Source organism: Hipposideros armiger, unplaced genomic scaffold (assembly GCF_001890085.2).
Source record: "Hipposideros armiger isolate ML-2016 unplaced genomic scaffold, ASM189008v1 scaffold_140, whole genome shotgun sequence".
Classification (NCBI taxonomy): Eukaryota; Metazoa; Chordata; class Mammalia; order Chiroptera; family Hipposideridae; genus Hipposideros; species Hipposideros armiger.
The window spans coordinates 2,385,039-2,406,517 of NW_017731490.1; the positions used below are offsets into that span (position 1 = coordinate 2,385,039).

Here is a 21,479-nt window from a genome sequence, read left to right on the forward strand (position 1 = left end):
GCAGCCCAGCTCCAGGTTGAGCTGTTGTTCAGCATCTTAGCTGTGGAGGGCAGTGTCACTGGCCCTCATATGTGGCATCCGAACCGGGGCCTCTGGCATCCCAAGCCAGTTCTTAACCAATGCGCCACTCGGCCGGCCCTCTTTCCATTTATTTAGATCTTTAATTTCTTTTAAGTGTTGTGTAGTTTTTACTATACAAGCCTTGTACATCTTTTGTTAAATTTATTCCTAAGTATTTTATTCTTATTTATTCTATTTAGATGGATTTTCTTAATTTCATTTTCTGATTGTTCATTGCTAGTATATAAAGTACATTGATTTTTGTATATTGGTCTTGTATTCTATAAACTTGCTAAACTTATATTAGTTAATATAGTTGGTGTAATGGATTCATTAGGATTTGCTATGTGCAAGATCATGCCATCTGCAAATAGAAAATTTTATTCCTTTTCATTTTGTGTCCTTTTGATTTCATTTTCTTGACTGATACCCTGGCTAAAACCTGTAGTACAGTCTTGAATAGAAGTGATGACTGTGGACATCTTTGTCTTGTTCCTGATCAAGGGAAAGCATCTAGTCTTTCTCTACTAAATATGCCAACTATGGATTTTTTGTATATGCCCTTTATAATGTTGAGGAAGTCCCTTCTATTCCAAGTTCGTTGAGTGTTTTTATTGTGAAAGTGTGTTGGATTTTGTCAAATGCTTTTTCTGTGTCTATTGAGTGAGCAAGTGTTTTTGTGTTTTGTTGTATTACTGCATTACATGAATTGATTTTCAGATGTTAAACCAACCTTGCTTTACTAGGATAAAACTCACTTTGTCAGGGTATATAATTGATGATTTTTGCTTCTCTATTTCTAAGAGATACTGGTCTGTGGTTTTCTTGTGTTGCCTTTGGTTTTGATATCAGGTAATAATGGCCTTATAATGAGCTGGGTAGTGTACCCTCCTCTTTTTAAATTTTTTTTTTTAAGTTGGTGAAGAATTGGTATTGGTGTAAAATGTTTGGTAGAATTTACCAGTGAAGCCATCTGGACTCGGACTTTTCTTTGTGGGTAGTTTTTATTACCTATTCAAACTCTTGTTATTGGTTTACTCATATTTTCTATTTCTTCTTGACTTGGTTTCTAAATTTTGCGTGTTTCTAGAAATTTGCCCATTTCATCTGAGTTATCCAGTATTGGCATGTAATTGTGCATAATATTCCTTTATAATAATTTTTTTTTCGAAGTCAGTAGCAATGTCTCCTCTTTCATTTTTTATTTTAATAATTTGAATCTTCCTTTTTTTCTTGGTCAATCTAGCTAAAGGTTTGCCAATTTTGTCTATCTTTTCAGAGAACCAAGTTTTGGGTTTGCTGATTCTCATCCCCCCTTCTATATTTCATTAATCTCCACTCCATTATGTCCTTACTTCTACTTGTTTTAGGTTTAATTTACTTATCTTTTTCCAGTGTCTGTTTTATAAAACGTTCTCATGTTTTTCATACTTTTATCTTTTATTTTGCTGATTTAATGAGTGAGAAAAATAGGTTTTCTCTATGGGTAAAGATGTGTATTTGCATAGAAGTATAATTAATAAAATCAGTTTTTATTTAATTTTAGTTCACTGCCAAGGCCACAGCTTATACATTCTTTGTGTGTGTTGTAAAAGAAACCAGAATGACTGTAAGAAGAGGTGCAAGTTAATTTTGGACTTCCATGTAATGGAGAAGGCACTTTCTAGTTTCCTTCTGTAGCCACTCACTCTGAGTATGAGACTCTTGAGTGAAGACAGTGAATCATCATTGAGGTTTGCCTGGGCTGTTACAGGTGCATTTGATTCCGCTGAAGCTGGACACCAGTGCATTGGTATACTGAATGTGAGTAACTTAAAACAACATGGAAATTGAGTGCTTAGTGAGACTCTGAATGTATGAAGCATCAGGTGTCTCAACAAAAAACTGTATGGCTGTGCGTACACAGGAAGGGAAGGTAGGCTGTTTCCTAGAAGACCTTTCTTTCTTGTGTTAAATCTGCCCATACTATAAAAATATTCCAAGGTCTTCATTGAGTTAAAGGATGTGTGGAGTCCTTTAGAAACTGGTGACAGGAGGCACAGAGTCACAAAAACTCGGCCTCTTACTCAGTGAAGAAAGAATCATCATGAACTTCATTGGCATGTTTCTATGGGGAGTACTGAGTCATTTGGCTGTTGCTGGGAACCACCTATAATTTGTTGATTTTTCACTAAATTTGGTTAGTTTTTGTATTTTGTAAAAACCACAGGTCTGCGCTAGTTTATTTTTTATAAAATACATAAAAAATAACATACATTTCAGTTGATGGATTAATTATAAATCCTTTCCTGTTCCATGTATGCACCACAGTTTGGGAAAAACTGGAAATGCTTTGGATAAAGAGCACTGCTTTGGAGTCAGGCCTGGTTTGTTGTTTTGATTCCATCACTCGCTTGAGCAACTAACTACCTGAATCTGTTTCTGGATCACAAAGTTGGGGGAAGTAATACAGAGTTGATGTGTGTTTAATTAAATGATAAAGTTTGTAAGGTGATTGGTTCATAGAAGATATTCAAGAACTGGTCATTCTCTCACTACCCCCACTCCTCACACCTCATCTCTGCAAGAAATTGCTTATTTCATTTTAGTGTCATAGTTCTTGAACAACTTAAATCTGTATCTAGCTCCTTCAAAACCAAAATTGTTACTTGCTCGTTGTACATTTATTGGAAATTAATCCAGCAGTTTTGGTCCTTGTTGATAAACTATATTATGTTTAATTTTCTAATTTGGGTAAAAAAATGAAAAGATCCTTTCAGTGGCTTTCATGTTACATTTGAAATGTGGTTTGTATCTATATTGTGAAAAGTTGTATATCATATATGGTGTTGTAGGACTTTGTCTTTAAGGTTAATAAAGCATTCTTTTAACTTGTACATACAAAAAGCTGATCAAAGGCTATACTTTGGAAAATTATCTATGGTAGTCACAATATTTGCCCAGGTTAGATGTTGTTAGCAAAAATAAGCTTCTTCAATCCTGATCAAATATAACTATTAGAATAAAATATTTAAATCAAGAGAAGGTAGTTCAACTTAGAAAATTTTCAGTTCATAAAAAAATTTTGTCCATATAATTTAAGCTGTCCATTTTAAGGCTGTTTTTCTATTATGACTTGATTTTAAATGGCAGTGGCACAGTACTATTTTCAAGAAGAATAGCCATTACGTATTAAGTTTTACAAGAAAGGAGTTGAATATACTTCCTAATTGAGATATAAATGGTAAGTAAACTTGAAAAAAGATGAGTCCTTACCCCTGAGTAAAACTCCTTAGACTCTTTGATAGACAAATTTTAAAAATTGAAATTGTGTACTTAATTACTGAGTTAGTCACTATGATGTTATTTTTTTTAGATTCAAGAAATATGCCTAATGAACTGGGGAGGCCAGTGTTTGCATTTTTTTTATTTAGGAGATTTCATATGGGCTTTCCATTATCTTGATTTTTCCTCAATTGGGTCTTGTTTTGAAGTTCTGAAGCTGAAGATCTATTTTATTTAGTAGTATTTATACTCCTTTATGAAGAATTAAATGTAACTTCAGTATGTTTTGTTGTACTTTATTATTAAACTGACTTTAACGTGTTGCACTCAGAGAGGCAAAGATATACCTTTATTTAAATCTTGCCCTAGCTGCACTTTTTGCAACTGCCAGTAGATGGCACTGTAAGTTCATGAAAAAATATTTGGCTTTACAACTTGAGCAATTTGAGCACTGAATTTCTAAGTTTGGAAAGTTTTTTTTGTGTTTATTTGTTTTTTAAAGGTTTTATTGGGGAATTGGGGGAGGGGAACAGACAAGTTGCTGTCTTTTTGTTCTTCACTCTAGTTGTGGAGGACGTCACTTCACTGGCCCATGTTGGTATTATCATTGCGCTCTTCCTGGGTGAGGCAGAGTGGCTGCTGGCCGCTCACAGGAGCTCACTGCAGCCTACACCGGTAACTCATCGCAGCCCAGCTCCAGCTGTTCATCATCTTAGCTGTAGAGGGCGCAGCATCACTGGCCCTAATGTGGGATCCAAACCAGGGCCCTGCTGCTCAGACTGGTGTCCCAAGCCAAGTAAGCGGGCATTTTCCCCCCAAATCGCGTCATAACAAAGAGGTCTCTATACCTGAGTTAACTCCCGCGCTTTGGTATCACATTGTTTGCGGGAAACGAGTAAACTCGTCATAGCGCTTTAACTCAGGTATAGAGACCTCTTTGTTACGACACGATTTGGCGGGAAAATGCCCGCTTACAAAGTGGTATAAAAAGCGCTATGACGAGTTTACTCGTTTCCCGCAAACAATGTGTTAACCAGCGTGCCACTCAGCCAGCCCTGGAAAGTTTTTTAAGTTGTAGGTACTCTAAGTGAGATTGATGGGGTGGTATTGATCATGGTGGGTTAAAATGTCATTATCTTTAATTTTGTTTTAGAACAATAGTCTTTTTGCAATATTTTTATCAGTCCTAAATTCTAGTGTTTATCAGAATTAACTGGAGGGCATGCTGAAAACAGATTGGTGGGCCCAGAGTTTCTGATTCTGTAAATCTGGGGTTTGGTCCAAAAATTGGCATCTCTAACAAATTACCAGGTGGTGCTAGTGTTGATGATGTGAATGATATGAGGATCACACTTTCAGAACCACTATATGTTTTAAAAAATTGTGGTAAAATACACTTTACATAAACTTTGCTGTTGTAACCTTTTTTATTCAGATGTACAAAACAACATAGTGATTAGACATTTACGTACCTCACAAAGTGATAGCCCTAAAAAGTCTACTGTGTAACCATTTTCAAATGTACTGTTCAGTGGTGTTAAATACTTCCCCATTGTTGTGCAACCAGTACTACCACCTGTCCCCATCTTGTACAACTGACACTCTATACCCATTAAATACTGTCTATTTTCTCCTGTCCCACGCTGACAGCCATCATTATACCTTGTTTTTATGATTTTAAGGACTGTTAAGTACCTGATATAAGTGGAATCACATAGTGACCGGCTTATTTCACTCAGCATAATGTCCTCAAGGTTCATCCATGTTGTAGCATATTGCAAGATTTTTCCTTTTTAAGGCTGAAAAGTGTTCTATTTTATGTATCACATTTTGCTTATCCATTCTTCTATAGACACTTGGGTTGCTTCCACGTTTTGACTGTTGTGAATAATTCTGTAATGAACATGGGTGTACAAATATCTCTTCGAGACCCTGCTTTCAATCCTTTTGGGTACATACATACCCAGAAGTGGAATTGCTGGATCATTTGATAATTCTGTTTTTAATTTTTTCAGGAACTGCCATCATGTTTTCCACAACGGTTGTAGCATTTTATGTTCCTGCTAATAATGTACAAGAGTTCCAATTTCTTTACATCCTCATCAGCAGGTTTTTTTTTTTTTAACTTTTTTTGATAGTAGCCATCTTCCTGGGTGTGAGGTTGTATCTCATTGTAGTTTTGATTTGCATAATTAGTGATTATGTGCATCTTTTCATGTGCTTATTATTCATATATATATATATATATATATATATATATAGTTTTTTTTAGAAATGTCTATTTTTAAGGACTTTGCCCATTTTTGAGTTGGTTTTTTGTTGTTGTTCTTGAGTTTTAGGAGTTCTCTGTATATTCTGGATATTAATCTCTTACCAGATACATGATTTGCAAATATTTTCTCCCATTCTTGGGTTGACTTTTTACTCTGTGAGTAGTGAGTGTCTTGATGCACAAAATTTTTAAGTTTTCATGAAGTCCAACTTGGCCTTTTTTGTTGTTATCAGTGCCATTGGTGTTATATACAAGAAAGCATTTCCAAATCCAATTTGTGAAGCTTTTGTCCTATGTTTTCTTCTAAGAATTTTGTTGTTTTAGGTCTTAAATTTAGGTCCTTGATCCATTTTGAGTTCATTTTTGTATATGGTATTAGGTGAGGGTCTAGCTTCATTTTTTTTTTTTCAAAGGTTTTTATTGGGGAATTGGGGGGATGGGAACAGTGCTGGGGAATTGGGGAAAGGGGAACAGACAAGTTTCTGTCCTTTTGTTCTTCAGTCTAGTTGTGGAGGATATTGCTTCACTGGCTCAACTTGGCATCATCATTGCGCTCTTCCCGGGCGAGGCAGATCAATCGCCGGCTTCTGGACGGCTGCTCATGGCGGCTGCCGGCTGCTCACGCTGGCTGCTGGCTACACACGGTAGCCCATGGCAACCCACTGCAGCAGGGGCTGCAGCCTACACCGTCGCTGGGGACTCACGGCAGCCCAGCTCCAGGTTGAGCTGTTGTTCAACATCTTAGCTGTAGAGGGTAGTGTCACTGCCCCTTATATGTGGGATCCGAACTGGGGCCCTCTGGCGTCCCAAGCCAGCTCTTAACCAACGCACCACTCAGCCGGCCTTAGTAGCTTCATTCTTTTGCATGTGGATATTCAGTTTATCTAGTACCATTTGTTGAAAAGAATGTCCTTTTCCCATTGAATGGTCTTGGCACCCTTGCCAAAAATCATTTGGCCATATATGCAAGGGTTTATTTCTGGACTTTCTATTTTATTGCGTTAGTCTCTATGTCAGTCTTTATGCAAATACTAAACTGTTTTGATTACTGTAGCTTTACAGAAGTTTTGAAATAAGGATTGTGGGTTCTCTGGTTTTGTTCTTTTTTCAAGATTGTTTTGGCTATTTGGGGATCCCTTGAGATTCCAGGTGTTTTGGCTATTTGGGGATCCCTTGAGATTCCAGGTGAATTTTAGAATTGGCTTTTCTATTTCTGCAAAAAAAGGTCACTGGAATTTGATTGCAATAGCATTGGCTTTATAGGTCTCCGTGGGTAATACTGACATTTTAAAAGTATTGTATTAAGTCTTTCAATCCATGAACATGGATTTGTCTTTAATCTCTGTGAGCATTGTTTCATAATTTTTTGGTACAGTCCTTTCACTTTCTTGGTTAGTTAATTCCTAAATATTACTTATTTATTTATTTATTGGGGTATTGGGGGGATGGGAACAGTGCTGGGGAATTGGGGGAAGGGGAACAGACAAGTTGCTGTTGTTTTTGTTCTTCAGTCTAGTTGTGGAGGACGTTGCTTCACTGGCCCAAGTTGGCACCATCATTGCGCTCTTCCCGGGGGAGGCAGATCAGTCGCCGGCTTCTGGATGGCCGCTCACTGCGGCTGCTGGACGCTCACGCTGGCTGCTGGCTACATACGGTAGCCCATGGCAACTCACTGCAACCCACTGCCACAGGGGCTGCAGCCTACGCCGTCGCCAGCGACTCATGGCAGCCCAGCTCCAAGTCGATCTGTTGTTCAGCATCTTAGCTGTAGAGGGCAGTGTCACTGGCCCTCATATGTGGGATCCGAACCAGGGCCCTCTGGCATCCCAAGCCAGTTCTTAACCATCGCGCCACTCGGCCGGCCCAATATTTTGTTGTTTTTGATGCTCTTGTGAATGGAATTGTTTTGTAATTTCCTTTTTAAATTGTTTATTATTTTTATATAGAAACGCAACTGATTTTTGTGTGTTGACTTTGTATCTTGCTATTTTACTGAATTTATTTATTTTAACAAGTTTTTTTGTGTGGAACCATTAGGGTTTTCTATAAGTAAGATATCATCTGCAAGCAAATATTTTTACTTCTCCCTTTCTAATGTGAATGCCTTTTATTATTTTCTTGCCTAATCGCCTTGGTTAGAACTTCCAGTACTGTGTTGAATAGAAGAGATGAAAGTGGGCATCCTTGCCTTTTTCTTGGTCTTAGTGGAAATGCTTTTGGTCTTTAACCATTCAGTGTGCTGTTCACTGTAGGTTTTTCATATATGGCATTCATTATATTGAGGTAATTTCCTTCTATTCCTAGTTTGTGGAGTGTTTTTATAATCAAAGGATGTTGCATTTTGTCATGCTTTTTCTGCATCAGTTGAGATGATCATGTGTTTTTTTCCCTTTTTGTTGATGTTTCATATTACATTGATCAATTTTTATATGTTGAACCATCCTTGCATTCCAGGAATAAATCCCATTTGGTCATGGTGTATAATCCTTGTAATATGCTGCTGAATTCAGTTTGCTAGTATTTTATTGGGATTTTTGCATTCATGTTCATGAGGGGTATTGATTGATCAGTAGTTTTCGTGTCATGTCTTTATCTGTCTTAGGTGTCAGAGTAACGCTGGCCTCATTGTATGAGTTTAGAAGTGTTTGGTAGAATCCACCAGTGAAGCCATTGGGTCTAGGGCTTGTCTTTACAGATTTTTGATTACTGATTCAACCTCCTTATTAGTTATAGGTCTATTCAGATTTTAAGAATCACTTCTTTTTTTAAATCTTTGTTTTAAAAGTCTTACTAAAACAGCAATATTGTTTCAAAAGAATGTACCCATATTCTACTACCCTAATCCATTTGGTTATATTTTCGTTGAGAATGTATCTACGCATAGATGTTTTAGTGAAGTCATGATGTGTATAAATTCTTTCCATGTTATTTTTTATGTAAGTGGACATTTTCCTCACTGTTAATATGTAGTCCCATCTATTTCCCTATTGTCTGTGTATCTTAGAGAATTACGCCGTATGATGCAACATCGTGTCTGAACGATGTCATGTAGGTCTGAGCAGTGTTTTAGTTTGGTCTTTCTGTTTGTTTATCTTTGATTGGTGTCTATGGGATGATCAGTGGCTTCCTGAACAATCACTATACCATGTGATTTTGTGGGGTGGGCTTCTAATTTGGATTCAAAATTAAGCTAATTAAATCATACCATCTTATATTCCATGGAAAGAATGAAGAGGTTTCTTTTGTAGCGTATACCAAAATCTGTTTAGTATTTTGTGCTACATGATCTCTGCTCTTCAGTGGCAGTGCAACTATAGTGAATTTTGGTTAGTTTGTAAAGAGGCCTAAGGAAAGAAAAGAAATATAATTGTTTTTCTGAAAATAAAAGCGTGTAAAATTTCAATTTTCACAAAATAGTAATCAGTTTTTCAGACCTTATTTTACTGGCATGAAAAATGAGTGAATTTGGGTAGGAAAATCTATAATTGTATAGTACAAATTCTCCCTTTCTGCCTTTTTTTCTGGGGCTACCGACAATAATAAGCAAACAGAGTCATTTTAAATTTCACTTTTCAAAACTTTTTCATTTTTTTGTAGGCATGCTAACTGATTCATAAACAGAATATTTGCTTATTTGTAGATTGTTAATTTTATATTTGCTTATTTGTAGATTGTTGTAATAAATGTTTACAAACTTGAAAAAGGAAAGCACAGTTTACTTAATGATATAATTAATTTATTGTATTTGGTATTAGGGACGATAATGCATATAGATCTGAATATATAATGGCTTACATCTTCACAATAGAGCAGTGGGAAGCAAGGAGCAAATAAGTTAACTTAATAATAAACTATACAATGTGTTTCTTGGCAAAAAAAAGTTTTTGTAGTAACTAGTGATAATTTGTCCTTCAAAACCTGAAAGTACTTATTGAGATGAGAAATGAATGAGATTCTGTTTTACTATTACTAGAGATCAGTATATTTTCTGTGTTTTTTCTCATTTTCCCCTCCACATGGGAAGGGGGCACACACCCTAGTAGTTTAGTTAATGTATAGTTTTGAAATAAGCTGTATATTGTTTCCAAATCTAATTTGATCCACAATAAATATAAATACCTTCAATAAAATATATTTTAATTTTTAAAACTATGTTTCTTTAACAGATTTCTATAATCCAGGAGCTTGTTACTAATTATGAAGCCTCTCTTAAAACATGTGACTTTTTTAGTCCTTATGGTAAGTTTAAATTAGGTTGAATTGGAATTTGATTACTCGTTTCGATCCATTTTTAATCACTTATGGTAAAACTACCTTATATTTATTATGTACTTGCTACATGTTAGCTATTTACTAAATAGTTTTTGGATTAGTGAATGAAATGAGAAGAGCACTTCAATTTTATTTAACTTAAATTTTCCATAATATTATGAGGTGGGAGCTCACTCTTTATTAACATAAGTAAACAGACTTGAGTGTCTTGCCGAAGACCATGCCTTAGTGTATATTGAAATGTATTTTATCGAATCCCTACTTCTTTTTGCTTTTTTTTCCCTTTAAATCCTGTATAACTTGGTTCTTTGTTTCTCTGTTTGTAAGAGCATATGTAAATCAAGGCAGCTTAATTTAGAAAACATTCTAGAATGCTTTCAGTCATGCAGATAGTAACTGTAGTCTGGTTTCTTCATGTGTCTTTTACATGTCATTGCCATTCTGTTTTTGTTTGAAACAAATTCTGTATAAAATAACAGACTCAGAAATAAATGGAATAAAAGACCTTGTGTGTCCATCACCCTGCGTCTGTTATCAACATGTCGCTAGTCTTATTGGAAGTACATTCAGTCTACTTCTTTTACTGGAGAATTTTTGAAGCAGACTTAACTGTTTCACCTGTCAGTACCTAGTATGCATCTTTAACTGTTTAAAACACTTAAACAGAAGATGTAACCACAGTGCCATCTCACACAGAATTAATTCACACTGGAGTATCTAACACCCAGTCCATATGCGTGTTACCCCAGTTATCTTTAAAAATGTCTTTGTGTAATTGATTTATTTGAATTGGATCCAGCTAAAGTCCACACTTGATTTTTATGTTTTGATATATATATATATGTTTAAATTGGGGAATTAGGGAAGGGAACCAGCCAAGTTGTTGTTCTTCAGTCTTTGTTGTGCAGGACACCAGTCGCCATCTGGCTTCACGTTGGCAGCTTGTGGCCTCTAAGCTCAAGGTGCTGTGTTCAATCTTAGTTGCGGGTGTGTGTAGCCACCATCCTATGCAGGAGTTGAACCAGCAGCCTTGTTATTAAGAGCCCATGTTCTATTCACTGAGCCATGCGGGCGGCAGCTTAGCTCAAGGTGCCAAGTATAGTTTTAGTTGCGAGTGGGCATAGCCCACCATTGAACAGGCAATCTTCTTGTTGCACCAGCTGAGCCGTCCTGCTACCTGTTGGCAGCTCAGCAACAGCTCAGCTCGGACACAGCGTCACTGGTCCATGTGGGAATCAAACAGATGGCTCTGTTGCTCAGAGCTCGTGTTCTTAAGCCAACTCTTTAACCAACTGAGCCACTCGGCCGGCCCTGTCTTGATATTCTTTTAATCTTGAGCAGGCCATCCCCTCTCCTTTAAAAAACCACTATTTATTGAAAAGTCATTTGTCTTGTGGAATGTCCCTTATTCTGGATTGGGCTGATTTGCTTTCTCATGGTATTTAATATTTTTGCTATCATCCATACTTCTTATCAACGTATAGTTAGATTTACAGGCTTGAGTAGATTCAGGTCCGTGGGAATACTTCATACAGGTTGCATTGCGCTTCCTCTTATATCATACCTGGAGGCAGACGGCATTCTGTTTGTCTGCCTTGTGATGTTACAGTTGGTCAGGGTTCAGATGTCAGCCTGCCCGTGAGAGAGTTCCTCATCAGCTTCTTACCGAATGATTTTAGCAAACACCAAGGGTCACTGCCCGAATACCTTCAAATTGTCATTTCTTCTATATTTATTAGTTAGAAACCTTCTTATAATGAACTTGCTTCAGCAAATATTTGGTTTCTCTGAAATAAAGTTTATGTAAGAGGAGCAAGATAAATGCTGGACTCTTGGCCTTTACTTATTATTTGTGTTTGAATTTACACTAATTTGTGTGTTTGCATTGTTGGCATTTCATTCAGTCAGTCAGTCTACAGGACCTACTGTTTTTTCTGATGTAGTGTGGATAAATTCTTCTTTCCACTCTTTCTTCCTCAGTTTATATCTGTAGGTCTTCCCTTCTGAAATCCATCTGGAGAGCTTATTTCTTTATTGACTCTTCTGCAGCTTGAAGGTGCATAGTGGGGGACAGGATAGCTGATTGTATGTGACTGCCTTTGTCACACAGGATTGCTTCTGCCAGGAATGTACCCTTCAACTTTGGGTTTCCTTGATTTATGTCGAGGCCCAGGCAGTGCTCGGCCCTGGTGGTTCTTGCCTTTGTGGTCATCTCATGGTGATCAGGGACGTCTTCTCTCCGAGCTGGTTTCCTTGACTTGTTGGGCCTGCTGCCTTATGCCCTCAGCCTGAGAATTCATAAATTGATTTTTCTCCTTTCCCCACCACTGTTTTTTTGGTGTGGGAGTAGGGGGTGGGGGTTGGGGGGTGAGGAGTAGAAGCTGATGAAATTAGCATCTTGTTTCTCTGCTTGGCTGCCACTTTTTTTAGTTTCAGGTGTACTGGCTGCCACTTTTTCAACTTCATGGCATGAAGTCATACCTCTTTCTGTTGTAATAGGTCGTTTTTACTGGGTTTTTACTGTGTATTATTGTAATAATTATTTTATTATGCTTTGTGGGAGAGAAAATATGTGATATCCTTTACTTTGTTTTCTTCCCTATAATAATTTTATATTTGTTTGATTGCAGAGAATGGGGAGAAGGAACCCCCGACAACACTACTCTGGGTTCAGTATTTCCTGGCACAGCACTTTGATAAACTTGGGCAATACTCTTTGGCTTTGGATTATATTAATGCTGCAATTTCTAGTACTCCAACTCTAATAGAATTATTCTATATGAAAGCAAAAATTTACAAGGTAAAATCCTAGTCATGCTTTTTGAATAACTGAAGAATTTGGTTGCCTTAAGAATCCTTGGAGTTATTTCTGTGTAGAAATAACTTTTGTGGCACCCTGATAATCTATTTTTAATACTCTAATAATACTAAAGAGTTTTAGGTTGAATAGTTTTGTGTAATCAGTGTTAGTCATTTGATTCAGCTCTTAGTAAAATGTGAGTTTTAATTTATCTAAAGATTTCTAGGTACGTTTTACAGAAATGGTACCAAATTTCTAATTTGTCTTCATAAACTTGTGCCATTGATATTGCATCCATAGTCTCTTAAACATAAACTGCAATGTCTTTAATACTTTCATCTCTTAAAGCATATAGGTAATCTCAGAGAAGCTGCAAAGTGGATGGACGAAGCACAGTCTTTAGATACGGCTGATCGATTTATCAACTCCAAATGCGCAAAATATATGCTTCGAGCAAATATGATAAAAGAAGCAGAGGAAATGTGTTCCAAGTTCACAAGGGTAGGAAACAGCATTTCCTGACTTAGTAAAATTAAACTAAGTTCTGTGGTGATTTGTAAAGTTTGCCGCTGAAGTTGTTAAGAATTCCTTTTTGCTATTTTTTTGAATCCTGTTTAGCTCACATCCTAAGTATGGTCTCGTACTGTGGTTGAGTGTGTGTATGCATGTGCTTCTGCTGGGTGATGGTTATAAAACAGTGGCAGGAGCAGAATAGCTTTGTACAAAAATGAGCACTGTGCTCATTCATACTTCAGTGAATATATGTAATACTCGATTTACAATTCTTTTGTCTCACTAGTATTTTGTGACTACTGTTTAATTGCTCTTTTACAGTATTTTACTTCAGAATTGCCCAGAGAACTCTTTCTGTGTAGAACTAATGTCTGTGGGTTACTAGTCTATGACATTTGAGAATTAAAGTTCTCTGAAATTGTTGGGCTAAACGTTTGTTCCTTTCCTTTCTGTCCTTCACCATCCTTTCATATCCTTATCCACATCGACTTTGTTAAATTATAAAAGTAATACATGTTTGTGGTTAAAAATACAAGTAACTAATGGAACAGAATAGAAAGCTTAGAAACAGATTCATGTATATTTGGAAACTTGGTATATAGCCAGAGGTGTTTTAAAAGTCAGAGATGGAAAGATATTGCTGAGACAGTTATTTGTGTTGAAAAAAATAAAATGACATTCTTATCTTATGCTGCACACAAATCGATTCCAGGTGTATTAAAGATCTAAGTATGGAAAGCAAACCTTTCAAACTTTTAGAAGAAAGTACAGAAGTTTATCTTTAGGGCTTGAGGTAGGAAACATCTCTGCAGACACCAAAAGCATAAAGTACAAGAGTAAAATTGATACACTTGGCTATATTAAAATTAAAGATAATGTGTAACAAAAGTAACCATAAGCATAGACAGAAGGAAGATAAACCATAGAATTGGAGAAGATATTCCCAACCCATATAATGAAAAAAGAATTTATAATGTACTCCAAAGAATTCACTGAAAGTTATTTAACATACAGTGAATATGACGTTGAGGCATAATGAGGAAGTCATTGTTGCAAGTTTGTTTTCCAAGTTTTAATTAAGATACTTTGAAATATGTAAATTCTGTCTCCAAGTGCACATTCCATACCAGCAGCAGCCTTCAGTGCTGGTGTCTGCAGGCAAGTTATTTAGGATGAAAATAAGTTACCTTTGCCCTCTGCGATGCTGATTATCGCTGCAGCACCAGTGTACCTCCTTCCATAAATGTTAACTAGATTCTAGTTGTGTCTCGTTATTAATGGAAACTGCTTATAATTAAGAAGCCACAGAATAGCTTGAACTTTTATTATGAAAATTTAACTACTCACAAGAATGATGTCATAGAAACATAACCCCCCACACACACACCCACACACAAGAAAAATACAAGACAATCTAAGTATGGGCGAAGGATATGAATAGTTCACAAAAGCGGAAAATGGAACGGCCTAAAAAGATGTCTTTATCATTTCTTAGGGAAATTATAAGATATTTTGTACCCATCAAATTTAAGAAATTTAAGCCTGAGATTACTAGATATTGACAAATAGTATGTCTTATATGTATGCACATATATATGAAACAAATACATTTATGAAAAATATATCGTGTACTTTTCTGATGAAAAAAACAACAACACATGGTCTATAGGTAGTGGCCTTTACTGAAAATTAAGTGTGTCTTTCCTATTTAATTTTTTGGTAGGGCCACTACTTATAGACTATGTGTTGTTTCTTTCTCATCATAAAAAGAGCTCTTTCATCTGAACCTGCCTGACTTTTACTTTCTGATATGTACAGTAATGCTAATAATTTGTGTACCATTTGTAAGAAGAAATAGGAAACTGGCTTTAACAATTATTAAGCATTTTATAGCCAAGTACTTTGTATACATGGTATAATTTAATCTAACAATCCTATGATGTCATTACCCTCATATTACAGTTAGGAAAATGGCTAGGAAGGTCAAGCACTGTGCCAGCTGGAGACCAACCAGCTGGCCATTTATTTGGGGCCACGATTCTAGCGTAAGTGGCTCTGACTTTAAAACCCAGACATTAGGATTGCATCACAGGAGCAGAAACTACCATGACACGTGTTTGTAAAACTCAGATGCCATAGGATCAACAGCAGATGCAAAGTGGCACACACAGTTCATGTTGGGGAAAAGTATTAGCAAGAATGATAAATATTAGGAGAAAAAATTTAGGAAAATAGTAATATTCTTTATGTTCTCGTAGCATTTTGTCATGTGTTTGTCTGACATTTTACAGCAAGATGATTGAGGCTCTGAAGAGCTACTTGAATCATCTTTCACATAGTAAATAGTGCTGAGTTCAGACTCTTCAGTGCTCTGCCCACTATATCACAATTTTGAAGGTTAGAAGGAAGTGCAATTGTAGATGTAAAAGCAGTGATGTTTGTAGAGAAAAGTATCACCTGGAAGGCCAAGGCAGAGATTAGAAGTAAAGTGTATTATAGAAATGTACACTTGAAACCTATGTATAAAGTATGATAAAAAAAAATATGGTGAATGTTTAAATTTAAAAAAAAATTATTACAGTAAAAGACACATTGCCATTAATCCCCCTCCAAATACTCCCCTCGCTTTGAATACACTTCTTCCATCGTTCTTGCCACTTTCTGAAGCAGTTCTGGAGTCCTCTTTCGTGAGTGTCTTTAGTTGCGCTGCCATGGCTGCCTCCATGTCCTGAATCAATTCAAAACATTTATCTTTCATGGTCATTTTGACTTTGAGGAGGAGCCAGAAGTCACACGGTGCCAGACCCAGTGATAAAGTGGATGAGGACACACCATAATGTTTTTATTTGATAGAAATTGCTGCACCAGAAGCGATATGTGACACGGAGCATTGTCATGATGGAGGATGATTTACGGCACACTTTAAAACACACCTTCTCTCAACCATAGCTCACACCTGACTAACTGCAGCAAACAATTTGGAACTTGTCACACACTGTTATTAAGGTTTGACACACTGCTTCCCGTATTTAAGACCCCTGCCTTTCCGTTGGATGGCACTCGGCGGCAGCATTCACTGTATTTTGTGATCACAACGGAAAGGCTCTGTGGCACATATCACTTCTGGTATATGGCAATTTCTGTCAAATAAAAACATTACGGTGTGTCCTCATCCACCTTATTCACTGGATCTGGCACCGTGTGACTTCTGGCTCTTCCCCAAAGTCAAAATGATTCAGGACATCAAGGCAGCCATGACAGCACAACTAAAGACACTCACAAAAGAGGACTTCCAGAACTGCTTCAGAAAGTGGCAAGAGTGATGGGATAAGTGCGTTCAAAGCGAGGGGGATAGTTTGAGACAGATTAATGGCAATGTGTTTTTTACTGTAATACTTTTTATTTAAACACTGGATTATTTGATCATACCTTGTAATTTTGCTAACCATTGTGACCCCAGTAAATTTAATTAAAAAAAAAAAAGTACACAAAACTTAAGTTAAGCAAGTCCAGTGATTAACACACACACACCTACCTCCACCACACCCCCCAATCAAACCACAGACCACTGGGATGTGTCTGCAAAGGCAGAGGAGAAGGAGACAGGTTTGGTGTTTGAGAGTCGTCACCCGCCCCTGGGGCTCAGCCTGCCCGTCACACTTGCTCTCAGTCCTCCACTCGACAAGGCGCCATGCTGTTGGAGAGCCTGTTCAGGGCACCCCCCCGGGTTCAGTGGCCGGGCATGTGGAGCAGTGAGCTGGGGAGGAAAGCTGCTCATGACCTTGAATAATCAGTTTGTATTTGCTTGCCATTAAGTGAGTGAAGTGCTTGTATTCCTTCTTGCAGATGTTTCAGTTCAAAAGTTTTATACACAGCTACTGATGCAAGTTGTGTAGTTTTAGTTGGTAAAGTTTTTGAAATAATAATGTAGATTTCTTAATAAATGTATGTAGTCATCAAAAAATGCAAAATATATGTAACCATAAAGAAGAAATAAAATGTGCCCATAATTTCATTCGCCCAGAGCGAACCAGTTTTTATACTTTTAATGAGAATTCTGAAAATTGAACTGATAAAATAGGTGTGAAAAAGAACTGAAGATTGAAATTATTTATATAAATGTACCATTGCCATCTTTCCTGGGGTCACATAAAATATACTTGAAATAACTCTTCAAAAATGTGACACCACTCTAGTGCCCGTGCACTAGAACTAGATCTTTGTCTCACACAGGTCTCAGAGTTCACACTGAGCCTGAATTAACAGATATTCTTAACAAATTCCATTATTTTGTTTTGTCATCCCACTGCAAAGGAGAAAAGTTGGCACAGAACAGCAGATGCTGTTAGACGCAGACACATGGGCACCAAAAAGTGACAACAGCCTAAGCCCACTGTGGAGGGAGGGGGCTGGGAGACTGAAAAGCAGGCTTGGAATTATTACTGACAGATACGACGCTGATGGATGTGTACATATATCATGGTGACCCTGAGTCAGCAAGGAAGGGTCAAGTCACTTTGGCTCCGTAGGAGGAAGATAGGCAATACTTCATAGGACTACTGTTGAAGATAGTTTAAAAAAAGCTTTGGTGCTTAAGAGCTTAGCTTTAGTAACCTGGCGTCTTCTCTGCGTGGAGTGTCGGACACCCCAACAGAGTGGGTAAGTGAGACACTATGTCAGAAGGAGCCTTTTCGCAGCACACTGATATATTTGTTAATTGCTATTTATTGTCGTAATATTTGTAGCTAGTTGTAACAGAAAATGAGATTTTTTTAGGCTCTCTTATTGTCTGCTGCTTATATTTATGAATGACTCCATTTCAGGAAGGAACGTCTGCCATGGAAAATCTAAATGAAATGCAGTGTATGTGGTTTCAGACAGAGTGCATTGCAGCTTATCAGCGTTTGGGGCGGTACGGGGATGCACTGAAAAAGTGCCATGAAGTAGAAAGGGTAAGTTGATAGAATTTGACTTTATTTTTCTCCTGTAAGGTGATGAAAAAAGCAGGTAGATTTCTGCACGGGATCATCTACCTCTTTTATCTACTTTGGAAACTTCATTGTGAAAAAATTCTTGATCTTTAGCCTTTCAAACATTCAGAGGTTGTGAACAAATAATTGCCTTCTTTTGATTTTCAAATGGTAATGATTTCAACTTTTCTCCATATTTTTGTCTAAAGGAAGAAGGAAACAAATAAGTTAGTAAGCCATTACGGCTGTTAGTGACAGATATTCACATTGCTGTTCCCTGATCGGGCCATGTTTGCTTTTCCTCACCAGCCTGCAAGGACACACAAGCTGATGGCCACCTCTTGCCCCTTATGTCAGGACCTGCTCAGTAGTCAGCCTCTCTCCAGTTTGTCTTCCCAGGATGTTTGCTCTCACCTGCAGTGCTTTGTACAGCAGCCTGTGACTGGTTTGCAGGCTTATTTTATCACTTGCTTTTAGGATTGTGTGTGTGATGTGCCTTAGTGAGGGGCCTTTTCTTTTCCTTTGTGTGAATTTTTGTTTTCCTGTTCTTTGTCATCTCTGAAGCACTCTCCTTCCAAATGGACAACAGGAGGAAAAGAGCCACAAATGCACCCCTGAGGCAGTCCTCAGCAGCCCTCAGTTGGGGCCCTCGGCACCACTGTTCCCATGCTGACGCAGTATAAAACCGCAGGCGTCGTAGTCAGGTGAGCCTGATGTCTGCACTCCAGCAGTCACTTTGGCCTTTTTCCCATGGGAAACTTCTGAGGTTACCCAGGAGAAAGACGAAATCTAGGGGGTGGCTTTTGATGGGAACTGGAACTAGGGTTATACCTGAGCCCTTTTACCAATAACCTAGTTTTTGCTTTGTTTTAGGGTGGTTGTTTTTTTTTTAAGCCTGGGCTTGATGGCTATATCTCTGTGGAAAAAATCCTTCTCATCTTCTCCTTGAAAAATATAAAGCCCTTGGATGTTAAGTGAACTACTCAGGCAACCCCCAAGCTTTGTAGTGTAAAGAAGGCTCTTATCACTAGCTCCTAGATGACCATCCTTTAAAAACATTCTGTTTGTGACTAGGAAAGATACATTTTTATTAGCCAGGACACTCGGTGAGCCACAGGTTGTTTCCTGAATGAAGAGCTGCTAAGCACTTACGGATCAGTAATCCCAGCAAGCCCATAACGATTGTAGAAATTTATGGTTTTCTGTGACAGTGAAATTTGAACATCCTTCGGATCATTAAAATTGTCAACTTCTCCAGCTTCAAACCCATTCTTCCTGACATTAATAACTATATTACTTTATGCTTTTTAATAGTTTTGAAGATTGTTATAATATGATTAATAGCTGTTTCATTACTAAGTTTCATTTAGTTATGCTTCTCTTCAATTTTTAGTGATTTGGGCTAACGAGATAAAATTCTGTAATATCAGATAAACTCCAGTTGATCCTTGAACAATGCAGGGGTTCGGGTGCTAGCCCCTGTCCCATCGAAATCCAAATACAGCCTGCAGTCTGCTCTGCGTATGCAGACCCCCGATGGCTGATCCAAAATAGAGGTGACCTTTGAGCAGTGTGGGCTACAGAGGTCCACTTGTATACAGTTTTAAAAATTATAAAAACCCATGTTCAAGAGTCAACTGTCCTTCTGGTTCAAGAAATATAATTTGGTACAAAGCATTTTTAAAAGAAAAAAATTACAGAAAATCTTTGGTTATCAGAGATTACAACATGGCAGAAATCGTCACCACCTGGTCATGTTACGTAATTATTGCTAGATTGTACTGCCTTTATTTAGGGTTTGTTGTTGGGGCTTAAGAGTAGAAAATACTAGAAACAGATAAACAAGAAAAGAGCCTATTATGGTACTTTTAAGTTAGCCTTTTTAGAGTAAAATTATTCATACTAAAAGTAAATCAAACTTAACTTGTCTAGTGGTTATAAGTAGAAATGTGAGTGCTTAGTACAAGTAGCGTGATTAAATATTTGCTGACTGATTAATGGTTCTAAAATTAATTTCTAGTAAAATTAGTGTAATCTAAGAAAATTCCTAATGTTATAATTGTAAGGATTTAGGAGTAATTACTGAATTAAAAGATTTATTATAATAGGTATCTGCATGAGTTATTTATGCCTGAATTTGAATATTTTAGTAAGGAAACGAGCACCTTTCAAAAACAAAGCTGTGCAGTTTACCTTCTAAATGGAAGGTCAGTGATTTGAGAAGTAAGTTCAAATAAGAGCTAAGGCTTCTGCTTTCAAGTACTCCTACAGTTCTTTCATCGAAGACAGTTTTCAGTAGGACACATTGCTGTGAGCTCTTAGTAATCGGATTTGAAATGTGAGAATTCTGGAATGGCCCGGTCTAGTACTTTTTCTGTCTTTATCTTGTCCCCTACCCTTATAGGATTTTAGAATTATATGTACAGGTTATGTAGTCCTACCCAATCGTATGTTTAGAACTTGAGGTTTACTCAAAACAACCGTCTTTAAAATATTAAACATAAACTTAAGTTCAGAATAAGATTTTAAACTACTTTATCTCTCAAGAATTGAGTTTTATTGCCCCCCCCCCTTCAGGGAATTGGTTTCTCATTATTTTAGTGTGCCGATTTATATCTGAAACAGAGAAACAATACGTACTTTGAAAACTTTTTGATAAGCTGTAGAGTTTCTGATAGCTTAGAACCGTAGGAAGTTCATAACTTTATCTTCTAGTGCATCTTAATCTTTATCAAATTAACACATGCTTTCTGATGACAGATTCTCTATAAAGGAAATAGAGTTGGCTTATTACCCTCTTTGATCAAGTTATTAGTTTCTTTAAGTCTAGAGTTGTTGGTGTATTTCTGTGTATGAGCTCTTGTTATGCAGTCCTGTAACCGGGAAGGAATGGGTGAGTGAATCTGGGTTAGATGAGAGGGCCTGATAAGGAATCCCCAAAGAAAACCGCACTCTTAAAGCTGTGAGCAACATTTCTTAATTCTTTGCTGACTTGTCTTTGATTCAAGCCTAATTTTGACAACTTAAGCAATTCCTGCATGACTGCCCACCCACCCCTCCCCCGCAGAAGAAGCGAGAGCTAGTGTTTGTCATGAGGGGAACACTGAGTTAAGAGCATGGGCTGTATGTTAAAATCTGGGTACTTCGTTTCTGCAGTGAGCTAGCTGCTCATGTTTACGTTTGGCCAAAGTGCAGGGAAACTAACTTTCCCTGTTTGTGTTATCTAGTATATTTTTATGCTTTGTAAATTTGGAGACTTAAAAAGCACCCCAAGGTGTACAAGCGAGAGCTTTGTGGTAACAGAGCAGCTCTGTATCTGGGTTGTGGG

The 21,479-nt window shown here is 37.3% G+C and overlaps 1 protein-coding gene across 8 annotated transcripts in view; it reads left to right on the plus strand.

The window, feature by feature from the left end:
- Positions 1–21,479, plus strand: part of NAA16 (N-alpha-acetyltransferase 16, NatA auxiliary subunit) — a 75,255-nt gene that overhangs the window by 40,565 nt on the left and 13,211 nt on the right. For 7 of the 8 annotated variants that reach the window (XM_019650375.1, XM_019650378.1, XM_019650374.1 and 4 more), the window contains 4 exons: positions 9,763–9,835; positions 12,499–12,668; positions 13,017–13,169; positions 18,005–18,133. In XM_019650375.1, the coding sequence (XP_019505920.1) occupies positions 9,763–9,835; positions 12,499–12,668; positions 13,017–13,169; positions 18,005–18,133 (525 nt within the window). Of the gene's footprint in view, positions 1–9,762; positions 9,836–12,498; positions 12,915–13,016; positions 13,170–18,004; positions 18,134–21,479 lie in introns of those variants that run through there. The other variant, XM_019650382.1, reaches the window with a different exon arrangement.